We start from the raw sequence: 23,722 nt of genomic DNA, 5'->3' as shown, positions 1-23,722 counted from the left end.
GGATACTCACATATTGGCCTCAGAGTCATGGGGGCTGTGGGAGGCCACCCTCAGCCTCCTGCTACCAGCTTTGTTGTCCTTGCCTCTGGAGCTATGCTCTTTAACCTCTGAGTTTGTGCAGGTAGGAAAAGGACAGCCAAGTGATCTGATTTCCCGAAATGTGGTCCAGACATGGAACATTAGGCTTTCCTAATTGTAGCATTGCAGTGGTCGAGAGTGTTGAGACCCCTAGTGCTGCAGTGATGATAATTAGTGATGATAATTGACAGAGATTACATCAAACAAGCCTGATTGAAGTCTCCAGCTATGATTTCAAATGTGTCGGGTGGATTGCTTCTTGTTTGGTGATGGCAGTGTTCAATAACTTGAGTGCCTGATTAATATCTAATTAATTAACCTTTTGGTGGTATGTAAACTGTGGTCAGGATCACAGAGGAGAACTCTCTTGGTGAGTAGAAGTATCAACACTTAATCATTAGGTGTTCCAGGTCAAGGGAACAATAATGTGATAAGACCAAAACCGTTTCGTCTGAGCACCACAGAGAGTTTATCATGAAACACAGAAGCCTAACTTTTGCCTTCTCAGAATCAACAGTTTGGTTTATCCTGTGTAGCGAGAAGCCCTTGGGTCTGATCACCCCATCTGATGTGTTTGGAATGAGCCATGTCTCCATGAAACACAGAACGCAGCAATTCCATATTTCCCTCCAGTACAGCAATCTTGCTCTTAGGTCCTCAATCTTGCTCTCCAGTGACTGGACATTCACTGACAAGATGCTGAGTAGAGGAACTTCAATTTCTTGGTGTTTCAGTCTGGGTCGGGGGTCGGCAACCCGCGGCTCCGGAGCCACATGGGGCTCTTTTACGTCTGTGCTGCGGCTCCCTGTTGCTTTGGGAAATAATTGGTCAGTATTTAAAATGTATTTTATGTTAGTTTGTTAGTTTTTGAAATGTAATTCTAAATTTGAAGATTATGGTGATCTTGTACAATCTAAATAAGACGTTGTGGCGGGCGACCCATTTCCTGACACATCCGAACCGGCTCACAATTAGCCAGCGTTCAGGCTAAGGGAGATAGCCTACGGGGGTTTGTGAGTACGTGTCTTTTGCAGCATCCGCGCCCATGGGTGGCGGGATGAGGAAGGCTTAAAAGCAAGGCTGTTTAGTTCGAATAAAGCTATCTTTGACTGCAGTTTACTGACTGCGTGTAGCACACCGCTACAACGTGTTTTTATCGCTGGCTGTCCAGAGGGGAGGTGCTGAAACGCTTTGTCGCGTGTCTGGAAGAAGTGAAAACTTTCCTGGGCAGCAAAGGGCTCACCTTTCCTGAGCTGGAACAGCCAGAGTGGCTGGAAAAGCTACACTTCATGGTAGACATGACAGCGCACCTGAACACGCTGAACACAGCTCTTCAGGGGTAAGGACGTACAGCCCTGCACATGTTGGAGGATGTTTTGGCATTCGAGCGCAAGTTGACGTTGCTTGCCAGAGATTTACAGAAAGGCACTTTGTCTCACTTCCCCAATTTGAGAGAGTTCAAACAAGATCACGACATGATAAATTCGGGGTATTTACATTCTGCAATCATCGCAATGCAAACATAGTTTGGGAAACGCTTCTGTGAGTTCAGAGAGGAAAAAAACACATTATCCTTCCCGGTCACTCCCCTAAGCATCGATCCATCCCTACTGAATACGACTGCATTGTCAGGTGTGAGTCAACCTGACCAAGTATGATAAATATTTTAATTGCCTATTATTTTACGTATATTCATATGTTTTCATTGTTCAGTGAAATAGTCCTTTTATTTTTCAGGTTGACAGCTGGCTGACATTATTTTTGGTTTGCTGCTGGCTGTAAATTTAAGTTTGGCGTTTTTCATAAATACAAGAAGGACTCAAATAGACGTTGAGTATTTTACTTAAAAGTAACCTTCAACTCAACGTCTTTTTTTCGGAGTTCAAAATGTTTTTGTGGCATGCAGAAATGTAATTTCGTTTTCTCTGCAGGAGTTCATCAATTTTATAAATGCAACACATTATAGTTTGTTTATACATACCATAAAGGCAAAACAAAACGTTGTATGCAGTGTTATTTCATTTTAAATGTCAAACGGGTTTTGCGGCTCCCAGTGTTTTCTTTTCTGTGGGAAACGGGTCCAAGTGGCTCTTTCAGTGGTAAAGGTTGCTGACCCCTGGTCTGGGTTGGAGTCTTCCCCTCCTCTATCTCTTCCGGTTATGGCGATGTACCTTCGTCCATTTAAAGGTTGTCATACCTGCATGCTTGGACGTTAAGTCCGCTGAGTCCTTAAGAAGGTTGTGAAATCACTAGTTGATTAAGATGGTTCAAAAGTATGCCAGTTTCCAGGCAGCAGCTTGCAGTGAGTAAATCTGAAGAGGTATATTTAGATGTTTTGTAAGCAGCCCACAATGTGTCACTGTGGTTCACCGGTGCCATCTTAGCATGAAGATTCAAACTCTGAATTTCCCGGTAAATGACAATAGAAAGCTGCAGATACTGGAAAACATCATCAAAAAACCGAAAATGCTGGAAACACTGAGCAGGTAAAATAGTATCAGAGGGAAGAAAAACAGATAATGCTTTAGGTTAAAGTCTCTTTGTCAGACTTCTCATACAAGTTCTCCACCTGAAATGTTAATTCTTTTTCTTTCCACTGATGATCTCTGACTTGCAGAGGCGGTTTCCTACTTTTATGATTTTTGACCAATATTTCCCACTTTTTAACCAAAATGTTTAAATGAATGTGTCTTGTAGGCACCGTCATGAGATGTTTTATTTTCCCTTTTGTCAGATCCTAAAAGCTGTAATAACTCCAGAGTATCTTCTTATCCTGGATTATCATCAATCCGATCTAGATCATTGGCTTTTAAAGGACTTAACATCGCAATTGGCTGGAGATGGACAATTAGCCACATATTCTTTGCCTTTTGAATTCCGGGCCATAGAGGCAATACTTCAGCATCGGGTTAGTACCAGAGGAATTATTCATATTGCTGAAAAATATGTTTATCAATGTGATTGATATGCTGGTCTATGAGAGAAGTCACAAAGGAGGAAACTATAATTATTTCAGAAAGCAGAGTGTTTAATGACACAAAGTGAAATACATGTTCTATTGGATCAAGTTTAATGAATTTTTTTGTTTCCCATAATTTGTGGAAATTTGAGCGGTATGTTGGCATTGATAGAGGATTGGCCTAATTAGCAGAAAACAGAGAATCAGAATAAATGTATAATTTTTCAGATTGGTTAGCAAACTAACTGGTGGAGTGCTATAAGAATCCGCGCTAGGTTTTTAACAGTTTACAATTCTTACTATTGACTTGGGCCAAAGGAATTGTATATGCAATTACAGACAGTACGAAGATAGGTGGGGAGAGAAATTCTGAGGAGGAGCAAATGGAGGAAAATGTGAAGTTATGTACATGGGACATACAATGGAAAATGTTGGTTAAATGGAGAGACACAATAGAATTTTATTGTACAGAGCAATCTGGGTGTCCTACATTATGTGATAAGAAAGCATGGAGGTAATTAGGAAGGCAAACAAAGTTTTTATTGAAAGGGTTTAGTGTACAGCCCTCCTTGTGTGTGAAGTAGGAAGCACATAATTCAGCAGTAAACCAAACTCTACTTAGTTGAACACGGGAGCCAGGGTATAGAGTCCAAGCTTCAGGTGTTTTATTGGGCAGCACTCACACATAATTGAATAGAGTAAAACTGAGAGAGGCCAGACTTAATGCAACAAACTTCTGATTAAATCACACATTCATACCAAATCAGAAATATCTGAAGCTAGACTTGCAAGTAAATTAGTCTATACAAACATTATACAGTCAGCCCTCCTTATCCATGGGGGATTGGTTCTGAGACCCCCCCCACGGATACCAAAATATGCAGATGCTCAAGTCCCTTATTTAACCTGTCTTAGTGCAGTGGTCTTTAGGACTCAGCGGAACCCTGGACTTTATTTAACCTGTCTCAGAGTGGTGGTCTTTAGGACCTGGCGCAGCTCTGAATCCATAGTGTTTCTGTTCATGAAAATAATCACGATCACAATTGAAAATAAAGTGGAAGTAATAAAACAATCAGAAAGAGGTGAAACGCCATCGGTCATTGGAAAAGAGTTAGTCTACAGTCGGTCAATGATTGGAATGATTTTAATGGAGCATGTGAAATGCCTTGCCCCGATGAAAGCTACAATTATTACTAAGCAACGCAGTGGTTTAGTTATTGAAATACATATGTTTCTTAAGTGTTTTATATGCATAGAAAGGTAAAATATATACTAAGACAAACGTTTGACTAACTGACGCTAAATACCTGTTCTGACTTCAAATCTGACTTAAAGACAACTTCAGGAACGGAACTCATTCATGACCCAGGGACTACCTGTACTTTTAAGACATTTCTAGATTACTTACAATACCTAATAAAATGTAAATGCTATGTAAATAGTTATTATACTGTATTGTTTAGGGAATAATGACAAGAAAAAAAGTCTGTTCAAACAAGTGCTAAAGAGAGAACTTCCGGCTTTTCCTGATCCGCGGTTGGTTGAATCCACGCATGCGGAACCTGCGGATAAGGAGGGCCGACTGTACTCAACATGAGTAAACTAAGTTTTAAAGTATGCAATAAGATATCATTAAGCATTTCTTAAATTACCAGTGCTGGTCAAACACTATACCAATAAACAGGAATAAAACTTGTACATAATACTAACGCAAAATATTGCTCAGATAGTGTTCTCCTTTAAGAAATATAATAACACTTGCAGTCAATGATTTTCATGGTGCAAACAAAGACAACAAAGGATTGTGTATACATACTTCAGTCTGACTGAAAAATTATGCCAAAATCAAAATGGCTTCCCCCATCCCCCAATGTTGTCCAACTGAATTTCAAAATTAAAGCCATCAATAATATCAAAATAAAAATTGGCTTTTATTTCACTATAAAAGTCAACAGTTAAAATTAAAAAGTTAAGGAGCCTTGCTGCAATTGTAAATTAATGGAAAGTTTTAGTGGTCTTGCTTTAAGAAGAAATATACTTACACTAGAGGCAATTCAGAAAAGTTCACCAGGCTGAATTTGAGGTGAATATGTTGAGGAAATGTTGGCAGCTTGAGTCCATACAAATTGGAATTTAGAAGAAGAGAAGATTGTATTGAAGCATTTAACATACCACAGGAGGTTGGAAGATAGATACAAAGAAAATGCTTCCTCTTGTGAAGAAAACCTAAAGCTAGTAGGCAAAATTTCAGAATAAACGGTCATCTATTGAAGACCAATAGAGTCATAGAGAGCACTACAACACAGAACACTTCTGCCCATCTAGTCCACTACAAACTATTATTCTGCATAGTCTTATCGACCTCTGCTGGACAATAAACTTCAATATCCCACTCATCCATGCATTTACCCAAACTTCTCTTAAATGCTGAAATTGAACCCACATTCACCACTTCTGCTGGCAACTCGTTCCATTGTCTGAGTGAATTTCCCCTTCATACTCCCCAAAAGCATTTTAGTCTCATCTTTCACCTATGACCTCTAGCTCTTGTCTCACTCAACCTAAGTGAAAAAAGCCTGCTATTTATACCCCTCATAGTTTTGTATTCCTCTATCAAATCTCCCCTTATTCTTCTGTGCTTCACGGAACAGTCCTAATCTGTTCAACCTTTCTCTGTAACTCAGGTCTTCAAGTCCCAGCAACATCCTTGTAAATTTTCTCTGCATTCTTTCAGTTTTATTGACATCTTTCTTGTAGATAGGTGACCAAAACTGCACACAGTCCTTCAAAGTAGGCCTCACCAATGTCTTATACAACTTCAACCTAACATCCGAACTCAATACATTGATTTATAAAGGCCAATGGGTTTAAAAAAAAACTCTCTTTATGACTCAATCTACCTGTGACACGACTTTCAAGGAATTATGGATCTGTATTCCCTGATCCCTCTATTCTTCCGCTCTCCTCAGTAGCCTACCATTCTCTTGCAAGTCCTACCAGAGCTTGTCCATCCAAAGTGCAACACCTCACATTTGTTTGCATTAAATTCTGGTCTCGGCCTGAAACGTCAGCTATACTCTCTTCCTGGACTTCTGAGTTCCTCCAGCATTTTGTGTGTGCTGCTTGGGTTTCCCTCATCTGTAGATTTTCTCTTGTTTGTGATTAAATTCTATCTAACTTTTTTACCCCCAACTGGTAAAGATCCAGCAGCAAACTTGGATAAGTTTTCATGCTATCCACTACACTCCGAATCTGGGTGTCATCTGCAAATTTGCGGATACAGTTTACCACATTATCATCCAGATCGTTGGTATAGGTGACAAAAAAAAAGGCCCGAGCACTGATCCCTGCTAATCCCTGCTAATCCCTGCTAATCACAGGTGCCTCAGGTCAGAGAGGCAACCATCTACTACCATTCTCTGGCTTCTCCCACAAAGCCAATGTCTAATCCTATTTATTATCTCATCTTGAATGCCAAGGGACTTAACCTTCTTGACCAGCCTCCATGTGGGACTTCGTCAAATGCCTTGCTAAAGTCCACGTAGGCATCGTCCTCTGCCTTTCTTTCATCAATTTCAAATTCAAAGTACACTTATTACCAAAGAATGTATAAAATTGTGCAACTTTGAGATTTGTTTGCTCACAGGTAGCCACAAAGCAAGAAACCCAAAAGAAAAATAAAGAAAAATCACAAATAAAAAGAGAGATAAAAGACCCAACACCCGTCACACAAGAGAGAAAACAAAACAAATCATGCAAACTGTTGAAGTGACTAACAACAATCCAAACCAAAATTGTGTCCTCAGATCTGAACCCCGGAGCAGCCTGGGGTAGGCCCAAACTTTCCTGTTACCCTCTTTGAAAATCTCCAAAGAATGGTTGGACACGACCTACCGTGCACAAAGCCATGTTGACTGTCCCTAATCAGTCTTTCTCTATCCCAGTACCTACATATCCAACTCCTTAGAATAACTTTCAATAACTTATCTACTACTGACGTCACGCTCACTGGCCTAGAACTTCCCAGCTTATTTTTGAGCCTTTCTTAAACAATGGAACAGTATTAGCTGTCCTCCACTCCCCTGGCACCTCACCCACGGCTAAGGATGTTATAAATACCTCTGCTAGGGCCCCTGCAATTTTTGCACTAGCCTCCCACAAGGTGCAAGGGGATCACTTGGTCAAGCCCTGGGGATTTATTCACCCTAATTCACCATAAATCAGCAAACACCTCCTCCTCTGTAGCCTATATACAGTTCATGACCTCACCACCGTTTTGCCTCACATCTATAGACTATATCCATCTCCTGAATAAATACAGATACAGAAAATTCTTTTTAAGATCTCACCCATCTCTTTCAGTTTCATGCATAGTTAACCACACTGATCTTCAAGAGGTCCAATTTGTCCCTTGCTATCCTTTTGATCTTGATGTAGCTGTAGAAGCCCTTGGGATTCTCCTTCACATACTATGCTAGAGCAGCTCCCTGCCTTTTTTTTTAAGCTCTCCTGATTTTCCTCACAAGTGTTATCTTGTATTTCTTGTACTCATCTTGTACTTATTACCTGATTTGGTAATTATTGTCTATACTTAACTCCTACTTAACCAGGGTGTCAATATCTCTCAAACACCAAGGTTCCCTAAACCTCTTAGTCTTGTTTTATTTTAACAGGAACAGACAAACCGTGTCTGAGTTTCACTTTTGAAAGCCTCCAACTTACCAAGAACATCTTTGTCAGTAAACAACCTGTCTCAATCTATACTTGAAAGATCTTTTCTGATACCATAAAAACTGGTCTTCCTCCAATTTAGAATCTCAATTTAGATGAGGAAGAATTCCTTCTGAAGGCCACAAATCATTGTGATTCTGTACCCTGGGGGGGGGGGGGGGCAGTGGAGACTGATTTGTTATATTCTGGGTGGGCTTTCAATCTGTGGATTATGAAGAGGCAGGAAAGTGGGATATCCTAGATTGTGACCTTGTTGAATGGTAGAGTAAGCAAATTCTCCAATGCTACCAATGTATTTACCCAGATTCCACAACATTCAGTGCCAAAATCTTCCTGTTGATTGCCCACAATTGTAAAATTTAACTTGATCATGCAATAGTTTTCTGTAGAGCTAACAGGAAAATCAAGTAATTCTTAAAACACTTAGTACTCATTACACATTAGTATTGGAAATATTTTATCATGCCTTTCCATTTGCTTTTGGCAAAACTGCAGAAGATTTGTTTGTGGTGATATGAAACTGTGCCTACAGTCAAAACCCATCAAGCTTCAGCTTGCTGACATACAGCGTTTAATGTCATGCTAATGCATTTTCCTCACTTCAAATGTAATTTCTCTCTTTTAATTAATTGGATCTATTAGTGCTAATTCAAATGCTGTGTTTAATTTAATCAAATACTCTTTTGCCTTGTAGAGAAAGGGTTTCATTTCAGATTTCCAGGTGACTTGTAAATAGAGTAATATTTTGAATTAAAGTTTCAAAATTTGGTTTTATATCAGGTAAAGAATCATAAATCAGGCAACTGTCCAGAGTTAGAGGAATAAAGTTTTTCACCTGATATTTGTTAGAATTCCATGGATCTTCCTAGTTATAAATTTTCCTTATTGAAAATATTTCCTCTTACCCTTTTTTGATCCAAAGATCAAAAGACCTTGCATATAACTACATTAGTATTCATTTGGCTCTGTTTTCCTCAAATATAGTGTATGATTCCATATTCCTCAACATTTTGTACAATATTTGACTTATTAAAGTCTTGTGATAAGTACTTGACCTAATGTTGAATATTTATCAGGTAGTGTGTGCCTGTTTTACTTAAAGATGAACTTTGTGTATTATCCAGATTAATGCTCTGCAAGCAAGTCTAAATGAGTTACAACCTCAGATATTAGAGACATTAGAAGCTCTGGTTAATCCCAAACAGATGTCAGTTGATCGAAGCAAGCTGCACATTTTACTTCAAGACAGCAAAAAGTAAGAGTAAACCAATGGCTAAACAAAAACATTGACATTTATAGTGTAGCAGTTAGCGCAATCACTGTACAGCACCAGTGTTCACCGATCAGGGTTTGTTTCTTACCGCTGTCAATAAGGGGTTTGTATGTTCCCACTGTGACTGCATAGGTTTCCTCTGGGTGCTCTGGTTTCCTCCTGAATTCCAAAGATATACAGTGAAGCACGGGCATGTTATGTTGCACAGAAGTGTGGTGACACTTGCAGGCTGCCCTCAACACAAACCTTAAAATACGTTGGTCATTGACGCAATACAACACATTTCACTGTGTGCTTTGATGTACGTGTTCCAAATAAAGCTGACATTTAGCACAGAATGTGGCCATTTGACCCATCATGTCCAAGAATACCAAAAGTGGACTGTTCAGTGTGTCCAAACTCTCATCTTTTTAGATGACAACTCTTAAAGAGCTTAATTCATGAACTACTTAAAAGTGAAGGTTTCTGCATCCATTGTCCCAGACCTTTGTGTTTCACTGAGTAAAAAGACTTCCTACCTCTCCCTCCTTCCTATCCTTCTACCAACCAACTTATGTTTTGTCCTCTCTGTCAAGAAAGTTTGGTCCTTTCTGATTACCCTGACCAGGCCTCACAATTTTACAGACTGTAGTTAACCCTCCCTTTGGTCTTTGCTGTAAAGAAAATGGCTTCACTCTGAAAGGCTGCATTCATGATTATAATTCCACGGACCTGGCTTCTACTCTCTGTATTGCTATTGCATTTATCCCCGAGGACGCTCACAGCACTGTACACGATATTCAAGCTAAGGACTAACTAATGTTTTGTGTGTCCTAGCAAACATCCCAAATGCACTCTGAACACCTTATCAACCAGTATTTCTACTTTAATATGTCCCAGTTTGGGTTTCTCCTAAAGTTTGCACAGAACCAAACAACATAGCTAGAAGAGCTGTTGCTTCATGGTACCAGAGAGTCAGGTTCAACCCTGTCCACAGATGCTTTCTGTGACACTTGCATATCTTCACTGTGACTACACGGTGCCCTAGGTACCCCCAGGTATGAGAACAGTCTGTCAGATTGACTACTGTAAACTGTACCTGGTATGCACTTGGGTTAAGAAACTGCAAGAGTAAAAAAAAAACATTATGGGAATTATATGTAGGCCTCCAAATAAAAGTAGCCAAGATGTGGGTTGAGATTACAAAGAGAGCTGGAAAGGGCATGTAATAAGGGTAATGTTGCAATTATAATGGGGGACTTCAATATGCAAGGGCATTGGAAAATCAGGTTGGTGTTGGTTCGCAAGAGAGGGAATTTGTTGAATGCCTACAAGATGGCTTTTTAGAACAGCTTGTGCTTGAGCCTATGTGGGGAAAAGCCATCTTAGATTGGGTGTTGTGTAATAACCCAGATCTTATTAGGGAGCTTAATGTAAAGGAACCCTTAGGAGGCAATAATCATAATAATAATTGTGGGGTCCCCTCTCCCTACAAGGGAGAAGATACTTCCAACTAACAAAGTACTTTAAAATACAGTTCAAAGGTCTCAGCCCAAAATTTTGACTGTATTCTTTTCCATAGATGCTGCCTGGCCTGCTGAGTTCCTCCAGCATTTTGTGTGTGTTGCTTGGATTTTCCAACATCTGCAGATGTTCTCTTGTTTGTGACTGGATTAAAACACAGTTCATTTATTTTCAGTGATACATGTTTAAATTTACACATCCTTAAAACATTTAAAACTCAGAGGATTTCTACCATAAACATTCCCAAATTCTCAAAGGGTTTCTATCATAAACATTTCCTAACTCAAACCTAAATTGAACAACCTTGCATTACATCTATACCTGTAATAAAGTAGGTGCAGTGACTAGCATCTGCTCTTACATACAGAGCTTGTTTGCAATGCTATATTTTTAACTTCAAGCTGATTGCTGCTTTTCATTTACATTTTAAGAACTGAAGACTGACTTAAATTTATGACCAGAAACTAAACAAACGGTTAGTTGGAAATTTACTACAATTGTTCCTTCTTACAAGTGGCAAATGCTATATTCAGAAAGTGAGCATAACAAAAAAATAAAAAGTGAATATCCATCACGCCTATACAAATTCAATATCCTTCCATTTCCTGTGCTTTCACAACTTTATCTAAGAGCCCCTTACATATTATATTTGCCTCCAGCATCACTCCAGGCACTGTATTCCAGGCAATCGCCACTCTATGTATATTTTAAAAATTGTTTCACATATCTTTCTTGAACTTAGCCCCTCTCACCTTAAATGCATGTCCTTTGGTATTAGACATTTCAGTTCTGGGGAAGTAGTTACAGGCTGTCTACTCTATCTATGCCTCTCATAATCTTGATCACCTTTATCAGATTTATACTCAGCCTCCACCGCTCAAGAGACAACATCCCAAGATTGTTCAACCTCTCCTTATAGCACATATCCTTTAATACAGGCAGCATCTTGGTAAATCTCTTCTGCACCCTGCCCAAAGCCTCAAAATCCTTCCTTCAGAACTGAATGCAATACTTCAGATGCAGCCTAACTTCGAGTTTTATAACGCTGCAACATAACTTACTGACTCTTGAATTCCATTTCTTGATTACTGATGAAGACAAAAATGCCATTTATCACCTTAAACATTCATCAACCTGTAAAGCAACTTTCAGAAAGCTGTGAACTTGGAACCATGATCCCTTTGCTCATCAATACTGTTAGGGGTCTTGCTGTCAACAGTTTTCTGTCTCCTTATATTTGATCTCCCAAAGAGCATACTTCAAAATTGGCTGGGTCGCAATCCATCTGCCATTTCTATGCCCATATCTGCAACTGATCTATATCGCCCTTTATTCTTTACCAATTTTTTATGCTATCCACAACACTGCCAATCTATGTACCATCTGCAAGGTCACTTTATATATCACAGAGCAGAAGTGCCAGTACAGATCCCTGTTGGTTATTGGTGGTGTAACACCACCAGTCATAGACCTCCAGCTAGAATAAGTCCCATCCACCTCTACCCAGTTTTCATAACAGTGAAAATTGTTTTATAAATGTATTGTCATTAGAAATGTATAAACAGCTGACCTTGCATTTCAGATTAAGTTGCAATTATCCATGAAATTTACAAACTGATAAATATATTAACTTAAATCTGGGGTGAACGTTACATGAAAGCTTAAGCTCTTGGAATTTCCAGGTGACATCTCCAACCCTTCTGTGTTGTAATGTGGATCTATATCGTGTCATCATACAGCATGAAAATGGACTATTCAGCCTACCAAGTCTGTGCCCATCATCGTCCCCATTTATATAAATCATACTTCGTCCTTCCCACATCCCCATCAACCCCACTAGTTTCCACCATTCATCCCATATTGACCTATGGTGTCCTATACTGGCTCGCCCGTCATTGGGATGTGGGAGGAAATCAAAATGAGCAGAGGTTACAGGGAAGATAAGAAAAGGAGGTCAAGGTTGGCCCTTGGAACTGCAAAGTGCCAGATCTGCCGTGGTGCTTGGCCTGAGCCAACTGAGCTGGAAGTGAAGGTTCTTATCTACAATTATCACCCCTGATAGTGAGCAGAAATACAGTATTTACATACATAGAATAAATAGTGAGGTACACATAATAGCAGTTGTTAGAAAATATGTGCAAACTGTTCACAGTTTGTGATGCATTTGTATAAGTAATTTTCATATGCTCTATTTCAAAGCTTGTCTGGCTTGGAAACGGATATCAAGGTCTTCAAGGAGGCGTTACTAGAGATTCTAGATGAAGAGAAGTTGCTAAAAGAACTTTGTCTCTCCAGATGGCCTGGGAATCATGTCTTGTACGTGTAGAGCTTGCTTATTTTTTACCCATGTTCCCAGTCCCTTGTATAAATAAGTCTGCATTATTGATTCAACAGTGAAGCGAGCGTAGACATCGGTTTTATTTTGCTGTGAGGTGAAAACAGAAAATCCTTTGCTCTAAACCCAAGCAACAAGCCATACAATATGTGGAATTACAAAAGAGCTTCTGCTTAAGAAGTTACAGTAGATTTTCTAAACTGCTGATCTCTACATGAATAGGTTTGGAAATATTTAGATTGGTGGCCAGGGTAGGATTCTATTGTGGTTCACATCAGAATTATTACTAGCAGGCAGGAGAGCTAAACAATACAGCAACCCAGCCTAGTTCCTGCTGTCCAGGTTAATGTGTTTATTAAGAACTGAGTGGATTAGCAGCATCCATAAAAAAGAGCAGTAGAGATCAAGTTTCCAGTCTCCAACCCTTCAAGAACGCTGGTGATCAAATGTTTTTTTTTTAATTTGCAGAGAGGATAGGGATGGAGAGAACATAAAAGAATCTGCCATCAGATAAACATTAATTTTAATCTTGTGTCTCAAGTTACCAGCATTTATTTATTTATTTTTATTCACTCCCCTCATCTGGTGATTGAGGTCTTTTTGTTCTCTATTTGCAATGCCTATGGACACAGGCTTCGTTATTCACTTATCTTAAACAACTTCTTTCCATCAACACCACCATGTCGCATCCATTCTCTGCTGGTCTCCACTCCACCACAGATCTTCCATTTTGTTTACTTTGTCCCCATCAGCCTCTTCTCTCATCCCAGCAACTTCCACCAGCTTTCTAACTTTTCCTAAATTTACTGAAGATTCTTCATCAGCCTGAAATGTAACACCTTCTTTCTCCACAAATGATGCCTGACCTGCTGAATGTTTCCAGCATTTTCTGTTTGTTATTTCAGAATTCCAGTATCTTTTTTTTCTTTCAGTTAATAGACAGTGTATTCAGATCATTCGTGCTTTGGCACGGGGAAGTAATTAAACCTTTTGTTTACTAAACCTCAGTTCCTTTTTAAATTTTTCATGCTTTTACTGACATCCAAGTGACAGGTCAGGAGCAGCTCCTACAACAATTAAAGCAATTTGAAGTTGTCACTACCTTGAATGTGGAGTTGTGACAAATGAAACCAAGTTTAGACTTGGAGTTTATCGTATTGCAGGCATGTGTGATTACCCTGTGCAGTCTGAAACCATTACCATTATAACTTGAGTTAATTCAAAACCCAAGATTCGGATACAAAACTTGGCAAATAATCTTATAAGTATCTCCTCTACAACAGTGATACTTTCTTTTGAGAAAATGATTACTGCAAGGTGTTTCAGGTGGTTTGCATTAAGCAATGTCTGAAAATAGTTGCACTACTATCTGAAAGCTACTTTGTTTAAATATTTATCTCGTGGATGTGATCATAGAAAGTTTGCAGTGCTTTTGAATCAAGGACTTGTGTTAAACTGGTAATTCCTTGGTTTGCAGTGACCAGAGTAGTACGGGAATTGATCTCACAGAAGAAATGGAACTCCTTCTTGAAAATTACTACCGACAGGCGGAAGACCTAGCCAATACCACACGGGAGCTGAAGGTGTTAATAGATGATTCTGAAAGCATCATTTTTATCAACTTGGACAGGTTGGTTAACGTTAGCAACCCTCACCTAATTCTATTTTGCAAGATTATTGGTATCCTACCAATTTAGAGTCATAGTGTCATACAGCACATTCTGCCAGCTTCATCCATGTGACCTGTCGACCCTACCTACCTAGATCTATTCACCTGCATTAGGTCCAAAGCCTTCTATGCCAAGGCAATTTAAGCACCTTGCCTCTGAGATTGGGTGGCAGGGTAGAGAGTGGGTGTAAGGTGCTCCTTTCCCTCCCCACCCCACCCGCTAGCCTGCTGCTCACCCTTGGGCAAGGTGTAGCACCTGCTTAGCCCCCCCCCCACCCCAATCAGGGTCACATGAAGCCACAGGAGCAGGTGGTGGATGGTCTTAAGAGCAGCCAGGGTGCATATGTCTAGTCTGGTTATGCCACCACTGACGCCCAGGCAGAGAATCTCTGAAGGGTATTGATAATGGCTGGGGTCACCCATCTTGTAAAATGCTGCACAGTTCAAGGCAATAGCAAACTACTTCTGTCGAAAACATTTGCCGAGAACAATCACGGTCATGGAAAGACCACGATCACCCATGTTATACAACTCGACACATAACGAATGGACTTCTGAAATGTCATGAAAGCACTTCTTTGGGCATGTGTTCCTGAGTCCAACTACACTCTGTATGAAAACAATACCCCTCAAAACCTATCTTAAACCAATGCCTTCTTGTCATACATACCCCATGTCATGTGAAAGTGAGTATAACCCACCTACCCTATCTACACCCCTCATGTTTTTTTATAAACCTCAGTCTTCTCTGCCCTGGGGAAACACCCACACTATGCAATCCTCCTTATAACCAAAATGCTCAAGTGCTGACAACAATCTGGCGAATCTCTCTGCACTCTCTCCCTTACAATCCCATTCTTCCTACAAGATGGTGAATAGAATACTGCAGGTGTGATTTCACCAATGTTTTATAAGACTGTAAAATGTCATTCCAGCTTTTATATTCTCTGCTATGGCAAATGATGGCAGGCATACTGTATGCTTTCTTCAACACCTTATCCATCAGTACTGTCACTTTCAGTGATCTGTGGACGCACCCCTATCTATGACTCCTGAGGTTCATCAAGAATAAATTCCCTTTGCTATTGCTCCACCCACTTTCCAGATGATTTATATCCTGCAGCCCTGGACAGCTTCCTCACGATTTACGACACACCAATATTCATATCATCTGCAAGCTTATTATCCCTCCTACATTCATCTCCAAGCAGTCGAAGTACATTACAAACATCGTAGGGCCCAGCACCAATCCTTTGTTAACACCACTGGTCACAGACAGCCAATCAGGAAAAGAGCACATCACAGGAACCAGCCTCCACTCTGTTGACTCTGTCTATACTTCTCACTGCCTCAGCGAAGCAGCCAGCGTAATCAAAGGCCCTACCCACACCAGACATTCCCTTTTCTCCCCTCTCCCATCAGGCAGAAGATACAAAAGCCTGAAAACTCATACCACCAGAATGAGGGACAGCTTCTATCACTCTGTTAGAGTAGACCTCTTGTAGAATAAGATTCTTGGCCTCACTATTTACAGTACCTCATGATCTTGCTTGTTAACTGGCACTGAACTTTCTCAATAGATTTTACTCTTTATTCTACATTGTTATTGTTTTCTCTTATTGTAGCTCAATGTACTGTGTAATGATTTGATCTGTATAAACAGTTTGCAAGATGAGCTTTTCACTGTATCTTGGTACAAGTGACAATAACAAACCAATACCGAGCAGCCCTCCATCCCCACTTCTCTCTGATATTACTAAACTAATTTGCTATCCTAAATAATGTTTCACATAGAAAATTTGTGAGAAGGAGATTGCAATTAAAGTATTCACTATTTTCAAAGGATTTGGATGAAGATCTCCAAAAGTAATTTGGAGAAATATAATGCCTACATGCATTTAGCTAGAGTGTTGTCAATTGTGTGTTTATGTGATTTTAAATTGAAAATTTAAACATATTAAAAGGCTTTTGCTCTGTTAACATATGTGTTACAGGATAACTAAAATAAAAATGCACCAAAACTTCATGCAAACATAGTGGGTCAGTAACTATAATATTGAGTTAGTATATCTACCAAAAGTAGTTGATTGTTGCACTGAACTTCAAAGTTAAAAGTAAGTTTATTCTTGAAGTATGTATATGTCACCATAAACTACCTGAGAATCATTTTCTTGTGAACGTACTCAGCAAATCTATAGAATAGTAATTTTAACAGAATCGATGAATTATTGCCAAACTAGGGGCTTTCAACCAGACTGCAGAAAACTCTGCAAATGCAAAAGGAAGAAACAATAATATATTAATAAATAAACAATAAATATTGAGTACGTGAGATGAAGAGTCCTTGAAAGTGAATCCATTGGTTGTGGGAACATTTCAGTGATGGAGCAGGTCAAGTGAAGTTGAGTGAAGTTAACCTCTCCAGCTCTTTTTAACCTCTGTTATACCTCACTCTCCTTGAATACTGGTTTCCTTACCAGCACTGCTTTTGCCATCGGTCACATGGATTATGAAATAGGGTCCTTTGATGCTCATCTCCAACCCTCCTCTTCAAGCCATCTCTCACCCCCTCCCACCTAGTCATGTCTGCCCCCACACCCCTCCCTCTCCTTCACCTCACACCAGTCCTCGTGTCTCCTTTACAGCTCTCATTTTTTCTCCTTCCACTTCTGCAAAGTTTCCTGAGATACAGATGTTGGTTTTAAAACAAAAAAAAAGTTTCGGTATGTTTATGATCAGTTCTTAACGAGTGGTGAAATACTGCTTTCTTAAAGCATACAGCTTGATTTTTGTCGTGGTTTCTTGAAATAACCAGGAGACGCAGAAGATTCTTTGAGAAGTTTAAGCCTTTATTTGCAAACAAAAGCTGAGACAGTTAATGAGCGTGTCACTAATTGTCTGCCGAGCCCTAGTTCACTGCACTCTTTATAGTAATTTCTTATCTTAGTTGCATTAGCATATACTTGTCCTAGCATCCCGACCGGTCCCCATACCATCACACCACTCCACGATCCTGTCTACCACCGTTATCTCTACATTGCTTATTTTCACTGTTAGCTACATTCTCAAGGCATTGATGTGTCCAATAGTACAGAGACAATACAGAGATTTCATTCTCCTACTAAATTGGATAGTTTTGGTTACACAGCAAACAATGCAACTTTATACTCCAATAATTTCAAATTTTTGAATAGCTGAATTGAAAAAAATGTTTAAAAAAAACACTCCCAACAACCTGATGCCACTGTGTGTGTTTTACTGTAGAGCTTGCTCCTGTCGGAATCAGTGGGTGTGCACTATTAATTTTGGTTTTCTGCAGCCATCGTAATGTGATGATGCGCTTGAACCTCCAGCTGACAATGGGAACATTTTCAGTTTCTCTTTTTGGAATTGTTGGAGTTGCCTTTGGTATGAATTTGGAATCCTCCTTTGAAGAGGTGAGACCGATATGATGACATCACCAGTAAACAGGAATGGGCGAGCTATGGAGAGTCACAATGCCACCACCCAGCCAGGTTAATTTTCACTCAGTATGACATTGTGACAGATCAGAGTTGGGTGCAATATGGGCATTCTTTCCTCCCTGTAATCACGTCTGAGAATATGCAATGGATTTATAGGACTAACTCTGAAAAGGAAGATGCTAAGGCTTTCACTGCTGCCTTTAAAATATTTAATAAACCTTAGTTTCTAGTCTGGTCAGTCTGCATTTTAAGTTCAATCTGGGAACAATTGTCTCTGTTTTAAATAAAAGCAAAAATTGCTAGAAACACAGCAAGTCAAGCAGCACTTGTGGAAAGAGAGAGCAGGATGTAATGAAGACACAGGAGACTGCAGATACTTTCATCAGAGCAATTTTCTGTTGTACACTTTCAGGACCCCAGGTTCTTCTGGTTGATAACAGGAATAATGTTTCTAGGGAGTGGACTAATGTGGCGACGCCTTCTGTCATTTCTGGGCCAGCACCTGGAGCCTCCAGCACCTCCATCGGTATGCCTCAGTTCTGTCGTTTCATTCCAAAAGGAGACCTTTCAGCTCACGGTCAGTTTGAGAGCTAGCCAGTCTACCAAACCCCTCTTTCTCAAAAACTACAAATTCCATAAGACCAAAGATACAGGAGCAGATTCAGGCTATTTAGCTTTCAGCTCTACTCCACCATTCTATCATTGCTGATTTATCATCCCTCTCAACCCCGTTCTCCTGTCTTCTCCCTTTGATGCCCTTACTAATTAAGAAGCTATCAACCTCAGTTGTAAATATGCCCGGAGACCGGGCATATGTGGCAATGAGTTCCACAGACTTGCCACCCTCTAAGCTAAAGAAATTCCTCTTCATCTCTGGTCTCATGGGATGTTCCTCTATTCTGAGGCAGTGCACTCTAGTCTTAGCTTTCAAGCAAAAGTGCATTTTCCTATTGAAATTCACTATTGAATCAACCTCTAGCACTCCCTTCACCTGCCGTATTTCAATACATCAATTGTACAGAAACTGCTAAACAGAATATTAATGCCTGGTGCAATAATTTTTGCAAAAGTATAATTGAAGTGAGATAGAGCATTCAAATGTGCATCCATTCTTGGGTAACCAATAAGTTGCAGTGTCAAAAATTGTAACTTCCAACTTTGGGAGTGTTTTTGATATTTACTGTTGGGTATGGAATCACTAATGATCAGCAGTTATTGGCCAGTCTTAGCTGCCCATGAGAATGGGGCGAGTTGCATTAGTGAGCCACTGGAAATCATGTGGTGCAAGTAATGCACTATGTTTTGAAATCTACATCAACAGTTTTCGATGTTGGCCTTGTTTGATGTATCTAAGTCAACTACATTTTCACGTTTGCTATTTCCAGTCTAAGATTTATCTAGATAGGATAAATTTCCCTGATGTGGATGTTATAACACTGAGAATTTGCACATCATGTTATAACTGAGTACTTTCAAGTCATCAGCATCAGGTTAAGGTGCTTTTTTATGTGTCCCCAAGGATCAGTGAAAACCCCAGCCTTTCCTTACTGAAATAGAGCAGACTGCTACAGCTATTCTCAGTGATTAACAAGGACACTGTTCTAGGCAACTTTATCCACAATTCTGGGTGTCTAAGTTATGGATTGTACTTCTCCAAATTAGATTGAGGATGTGTGAAGAATATAATCATCTAAGCAGTGACTATGGGGTGTCCAGGGAGGGGGTAGCTCCTCTGGTGAAGGGGTTTGCCACGTCCATTCTGGACAGCTCGCTGTCCCCACCGGATACTCAGCTCTCACCTGTGGCTCTAAGTAGCTGTTTGCATGTGACAGCAGCCACACCCCAGTAAAGCACTTCGACAGGCAGGTTGAACCAGGTGAGGGCAGCCGGTGACCTTACACCTGGTGAGATAGGGACATGCCTATCCTAGCATGCAAAGCTCCAGTGGACTGGAGGGATGAGTGAGATCCAACAGCCAGGGAGGTGGTATTGCAATATTCCATGGAGAGCGGAGGGCATGGCCAGGGATAGAGATCACCATGGTTATCCAGTGCAACCTCAGCTTGTAACGCTTGGTCATACCACTTGACCTGTACGTATGAGGTTAAGAGTGGTACTGCACAGTGCAATGGCTTCCTCTTTAGAAACTCTTGTACAGATTTCCTGCCACTGTTGGACACGATGCACCACCAATAATGCACCAAGTCACTTAGCTCCCATGGTATATAAAGGTTTGATTATTTAGCTACACATTACTAATTTAATTGTGACCACCTTTGGTTTGTGCCTTTGCAAGTAAATGAAGAAGTGGATTTAAACTGCATGATTATGAACTAATCAGAAGCCACTTTTGTTGTTCTAGATGCCGTCTGTCTTGAAAAGGTCGCAACTGCTGGGTGGCATGAGGCATGGTTCAAAATTATAAACGTTAAGTCAACACGTTGATGATGGACTCTGGAAGCTAAGCCTGGTAGAACCAGAACAGAGGTGTAATCCTGCACAACTCGTGAATAGCAATTTAATTTAGGAAATAAATTATGTTTGTATTGCAGATTGAACTACCAATATTCTAAGTTATTACATACACGTCAACAGCATGAAAAATTTCCAGCCCTGTCTCCATCATCATATTACATTGGAGTTTAGAAGTCTTTGAATGTTGGAGGCATGAGAGACAAAACAGTTATTACACAAAAGCAATAGTAATGCATTGTCTACATATGGTTGGCTTAATGCTTCCTGTAGCCATGCATTCCACTAATTATGGATAAAATTATGTTGACATTATTATTTATTCTGTCATGATTACTTGTGGCAGCAGACTTTGGAACCTCTTAGCTAAGAGTACAGAGAGATGATTTGCACTGTAGTATTACCAAAACATTAGTGGAGTTGTCAATTGTTGGCTTTAGGAAATATTATCAATCCCATTCCCACATCTTAATTTAATTTGTTCCATTTATCATTTGGCCCTGTAGCATAAGAGATTAGGAAGTTGATGCTAGTGGATTTGGGTAAACCCACTGCACTTTATAGAGTTTTAAATCTTGAAGAATGACTAAAGAAACTACAAACCAGTGCAAGAAAATGTTTTCATGTCATTCTGTAGAAGAACACAGGCCACGTAAACAGCATTCGGTCAGTAATGGAAATGTTCATAAATTCAAAGTATGGATTAATGAACCACTTTTGAGGTTTTGTGTCATTTTAGGAAGATGGGGGCCATGCCACCTCAAGGCCTTGCATTAATGTAACACAGAAGGAGGCCTTTCAGATTGTTTCTGTGATAGTGTGTTAGTAGTTATTTCTCTTTTCCTGCAGCCAGACTTCTTTATCAAGTATTTATTCAATTCCCTTTCAAAGGTTAGTGCTAAATCAACTTCCTTAACACATTTAGTCAGCTGATTTCAGGCCAGAGTATATTTATTCTGGGGCAGAGGGAATAAAATCTTCTATCTCAATTTCAGTGCCTTTGTGAATTATTTTAATTCTGTCTTCTCATTGCTGATCTTCGGGGAAAAAAGGCGGTTTCTTCTGTCTTTCTGGATAAAGGCCCTTCATTATTTTGAAAAGATGTTGTAAATGTATTAATTCCCAGTCAAAAGTATTGTAAAATGGTGTGGACCACACGGCCTGTAGTGAGCTGTAAAGCTGTATAAAATACAGGAACTAATTGCACAGCCTGTGTTCCTTTTATTATGGATAACTAAGTGCTTCAATCAAGTGTATAGATTGATAAAATAATTCAGTTGGATGGATAACAACTACTTTCCCTGTTAGCTGAATCCTGAGCAAACAAGTTTAAACTTGAAAATAGTGTTACATAATTCAGGAAAGAATTCAGAAAGCATGTTGTCATACAAAGAGGGGCAGATGTCTAATTCTGCCCCAGTAAAACTGTGATTGGTTGATTGCACTTTCACATCAGAAAATTTCCAGAGATTAATATAGTGGAATTAATGAATGGAAACATTATGGAACCACAACATTTTGGCATCCATCCCAACTTATAATTATAGCATCATGCTTTTGTTGACTCAATTTGAAGTCAATTATGAGGGCCTACCTCAACAGAGTTGTTATGGATGTTGTTGCATTAGAAGATTTTCAAAGGGATAATGTAAAAGAGAAATGGGGATCTAAAGTTCAATGATTTTATTTGCATTTCGATTTCTGATCTTTCAATTTATTTACAAAGTCAATCTTTTGTGGAAAGGCATATGGAATTTAATGATTTTCCTGTTAAGAGTTGTAGGTGAATGATATCACAAGCTTTATTCTTCTCTTTCATATATCTGTGTATTTTGCTATTTTACTCTTACATTATTGTGAGACACTGGCTCTATCGCATGACTGGATTCTGAATTATTATCTTGTAACAAACAGGGGTGTACTTCAGTCAACTGTGCAGATGGAACATTAAGAAAACATTAACAATAATGTTTATAAAGTCCACATTTTGACCAACTTAATGAATCCAAAGATGAGGGCTGTTGGATTGTACCTTGTATGGAGTAAATTCTCAGCACACAAAACTGTTGTCTTCAACATATATATGATGGAGCATTTCAGAACAGCACAGCAACAGGTCCATTCGACCATCAAGTTTCATCACAGCCCATCACTTCCCTGTTTTCCCTCTTCATTCCTTTTTTTCCATTGTACACCATCCTCTCCTGTTAGATTTCTTCTTCAGCTCTTTACCTCTTCCACCCATCACCTCCCAGCTTCTTCATTCCCCCCCCCCACCTCACCTATCACCTGCCAATTTGCACTTCCCCACCCCCCCCCCACCACCATCTTATTCTGGCTTTTGCCACCATCCTTTCCAGTCCAAATGTGGGGTCTCGGCCCACATCCTTGATTGTTTATTCCCCTGCATGGCTGCTGTCCTCCAGCACATTGAGGCTGCTGATCTGTACACAAGCACAGAGTTCCGCCTTCCAGCCACCCTGTGGGCACAAAGATTCTTACTCAGCTGCTCTCTAAATTCCTGTCCCCTCATCCTAAAGTATAGACTAATGCAGCACAGCAACAGGCCCTTCAGTCCACGATGTCAGTGCTGACCCTGAAGTCAATTTAGGATGAAAGTGGTCGATATCCTTCAAATCCCTGTTCATGTGCCTGGCTAAATGTCTCTTGGTTGTCCAAAGTAAACTTATTCTCAAAGTCTGTACATCGCCAAATACTACACTGACATTCATTTTCTTGCAGGCATTCACAGTGGAACAAAAAAAGTACAATATAATGAAAAGCTACACACAAAGACTGACAAGCCACCAGTATGCAAAAGAGGGCAAACTGCAAACATATAAGTAAATAATGACAGCATGAGTTGTCGAGTACATAGGTTGTGTGTAGTGATTAGTATTGTGTTGAGTGAAGTTGTCCACGCTGGTTCAGGACCCTGATGGTTGAAGGGTAACAGCTGTTCCTGAACCTGATGGATGGGACCTAAGGCTCCAGTAATTTTGGTAGCAGCAGGAAGAGTGCATAACCTGGATAGTGGGGTTCCTTGATGATGGATGCTGCTTTCTAGTGGCAGCACTCTTTGTAGATGTGCTCAATAGTGGGGAGGACTTTTCCTGTGATGAACTGGGCTATATCCACCACCTTTTGTAAGCTTTTCAATTTGCGGTCACTGGTGCTTCCATACCAGTGATGCAACCAGTTAGGATACTCTTCCACTGAATCTATAGAATGTTGTCAG

At 39.9% G+C, this 23,722-nt stretch overlaps 2 protein-coding genes across 7 annotated transcripts in view; one reads left to right on the top strand and one right to left on the bottom strand.

Moving 5' to 3' along the window:
• The window catches only part of LOC132378490 (doublecortin domain-containing protein 2-like), a 196,824-nt gene extending 189,268 nt beyond the window's left edge, over window positions 1–7,556 (bottom strand). Inside the window, exons 1-2 of one of the 2 annotated variants that reach the window (XM_059945433.1) lie at window positions 7,387–7,543; window positions 5,080–5,269 (exon numbers count right to left, since the gene is read on the bottom strand). In XM_059945433.1, coding sequence (XP_059801416.1) covers window positions 5,080–5,269; window positions 7,387–7,405 — 209 coding nt within the window. In that variant the 5' untranslated portion in view covers window positions 7,406–7,543. Of the gene's footprint in view, window positions 1–5,079; window positions 5,270–7,386 lie in introns of both variants that reach the window. The other variant, XM_059945435.1, reaches the window with a different exon arrangement.
• Window positions 1–20,563, top strand: part of mrs2 (magnesium transporter MRS2) — a 30,653-nt gene extending 10,090 nt beyond the window's left edge. For 2 of the 5 annotated variants that reach the window (XM_059945438.1, XM_059945437.1), the window contains exons 5-11: window positions 2,813–2,986; window positions 8,893–9,023; window positions 12,744–12,860; window positions 14,357–14,509; window positions 17,868–17,985; window positions 18,425–18,589; window positions 20,375–20,563. In XM_059945438.1, the coding sequence (XP_059801421.1) occupies window positions 2,813–2,986; window positions 8,893–9,023; window positions 12,744–12,860; window positions 14,357–14,509; window positions 17,868–17,985; window positions 18,425–18,589; window positions 20,375–20,437 (921 nt within the window). In that variant the 3' untranslated portion in view covers window positions 20,438–20,563. Of the gene's footprint in view, window positions 1–2,812; window positions 2,987–8,892; window positions 9,024–12,743; window positions 12,861–14,356; window positions 14,510–17,867; window positions 18,064–18,424; window positions 18,590–20,374 lie in introns of those variants that run through there. The other 3 variants (XM_059945439.1, XR_009507056.1, XM_059945440.1) reach the window with 3 other exon arrangements.
• Window positions 20,564–23,722: the final 3,159 nt, after the last annotated feature.

This window comes from Hypanus sabinus, chromosome 20, assembly GCF_030144855.1.
Source record: "Hypanus sabinus isolate sHypSab1 chromosome 20, sHypSab1.hap1, whole genome shotgun sequence".
NCBI classification, from domain to species: domain Eukaryota; kingdom Metazoa; phylum Chordata; class Chondrichthyes; order Myliobatiformes; family Dasyatidae; genus Hypanus; species Hypanus sabinus.
The sequence above is the reverse complement of the archived record's forward strand: the minus strand, read 5'-3'. Positions and strand labels throughout refer to the sequence as shown.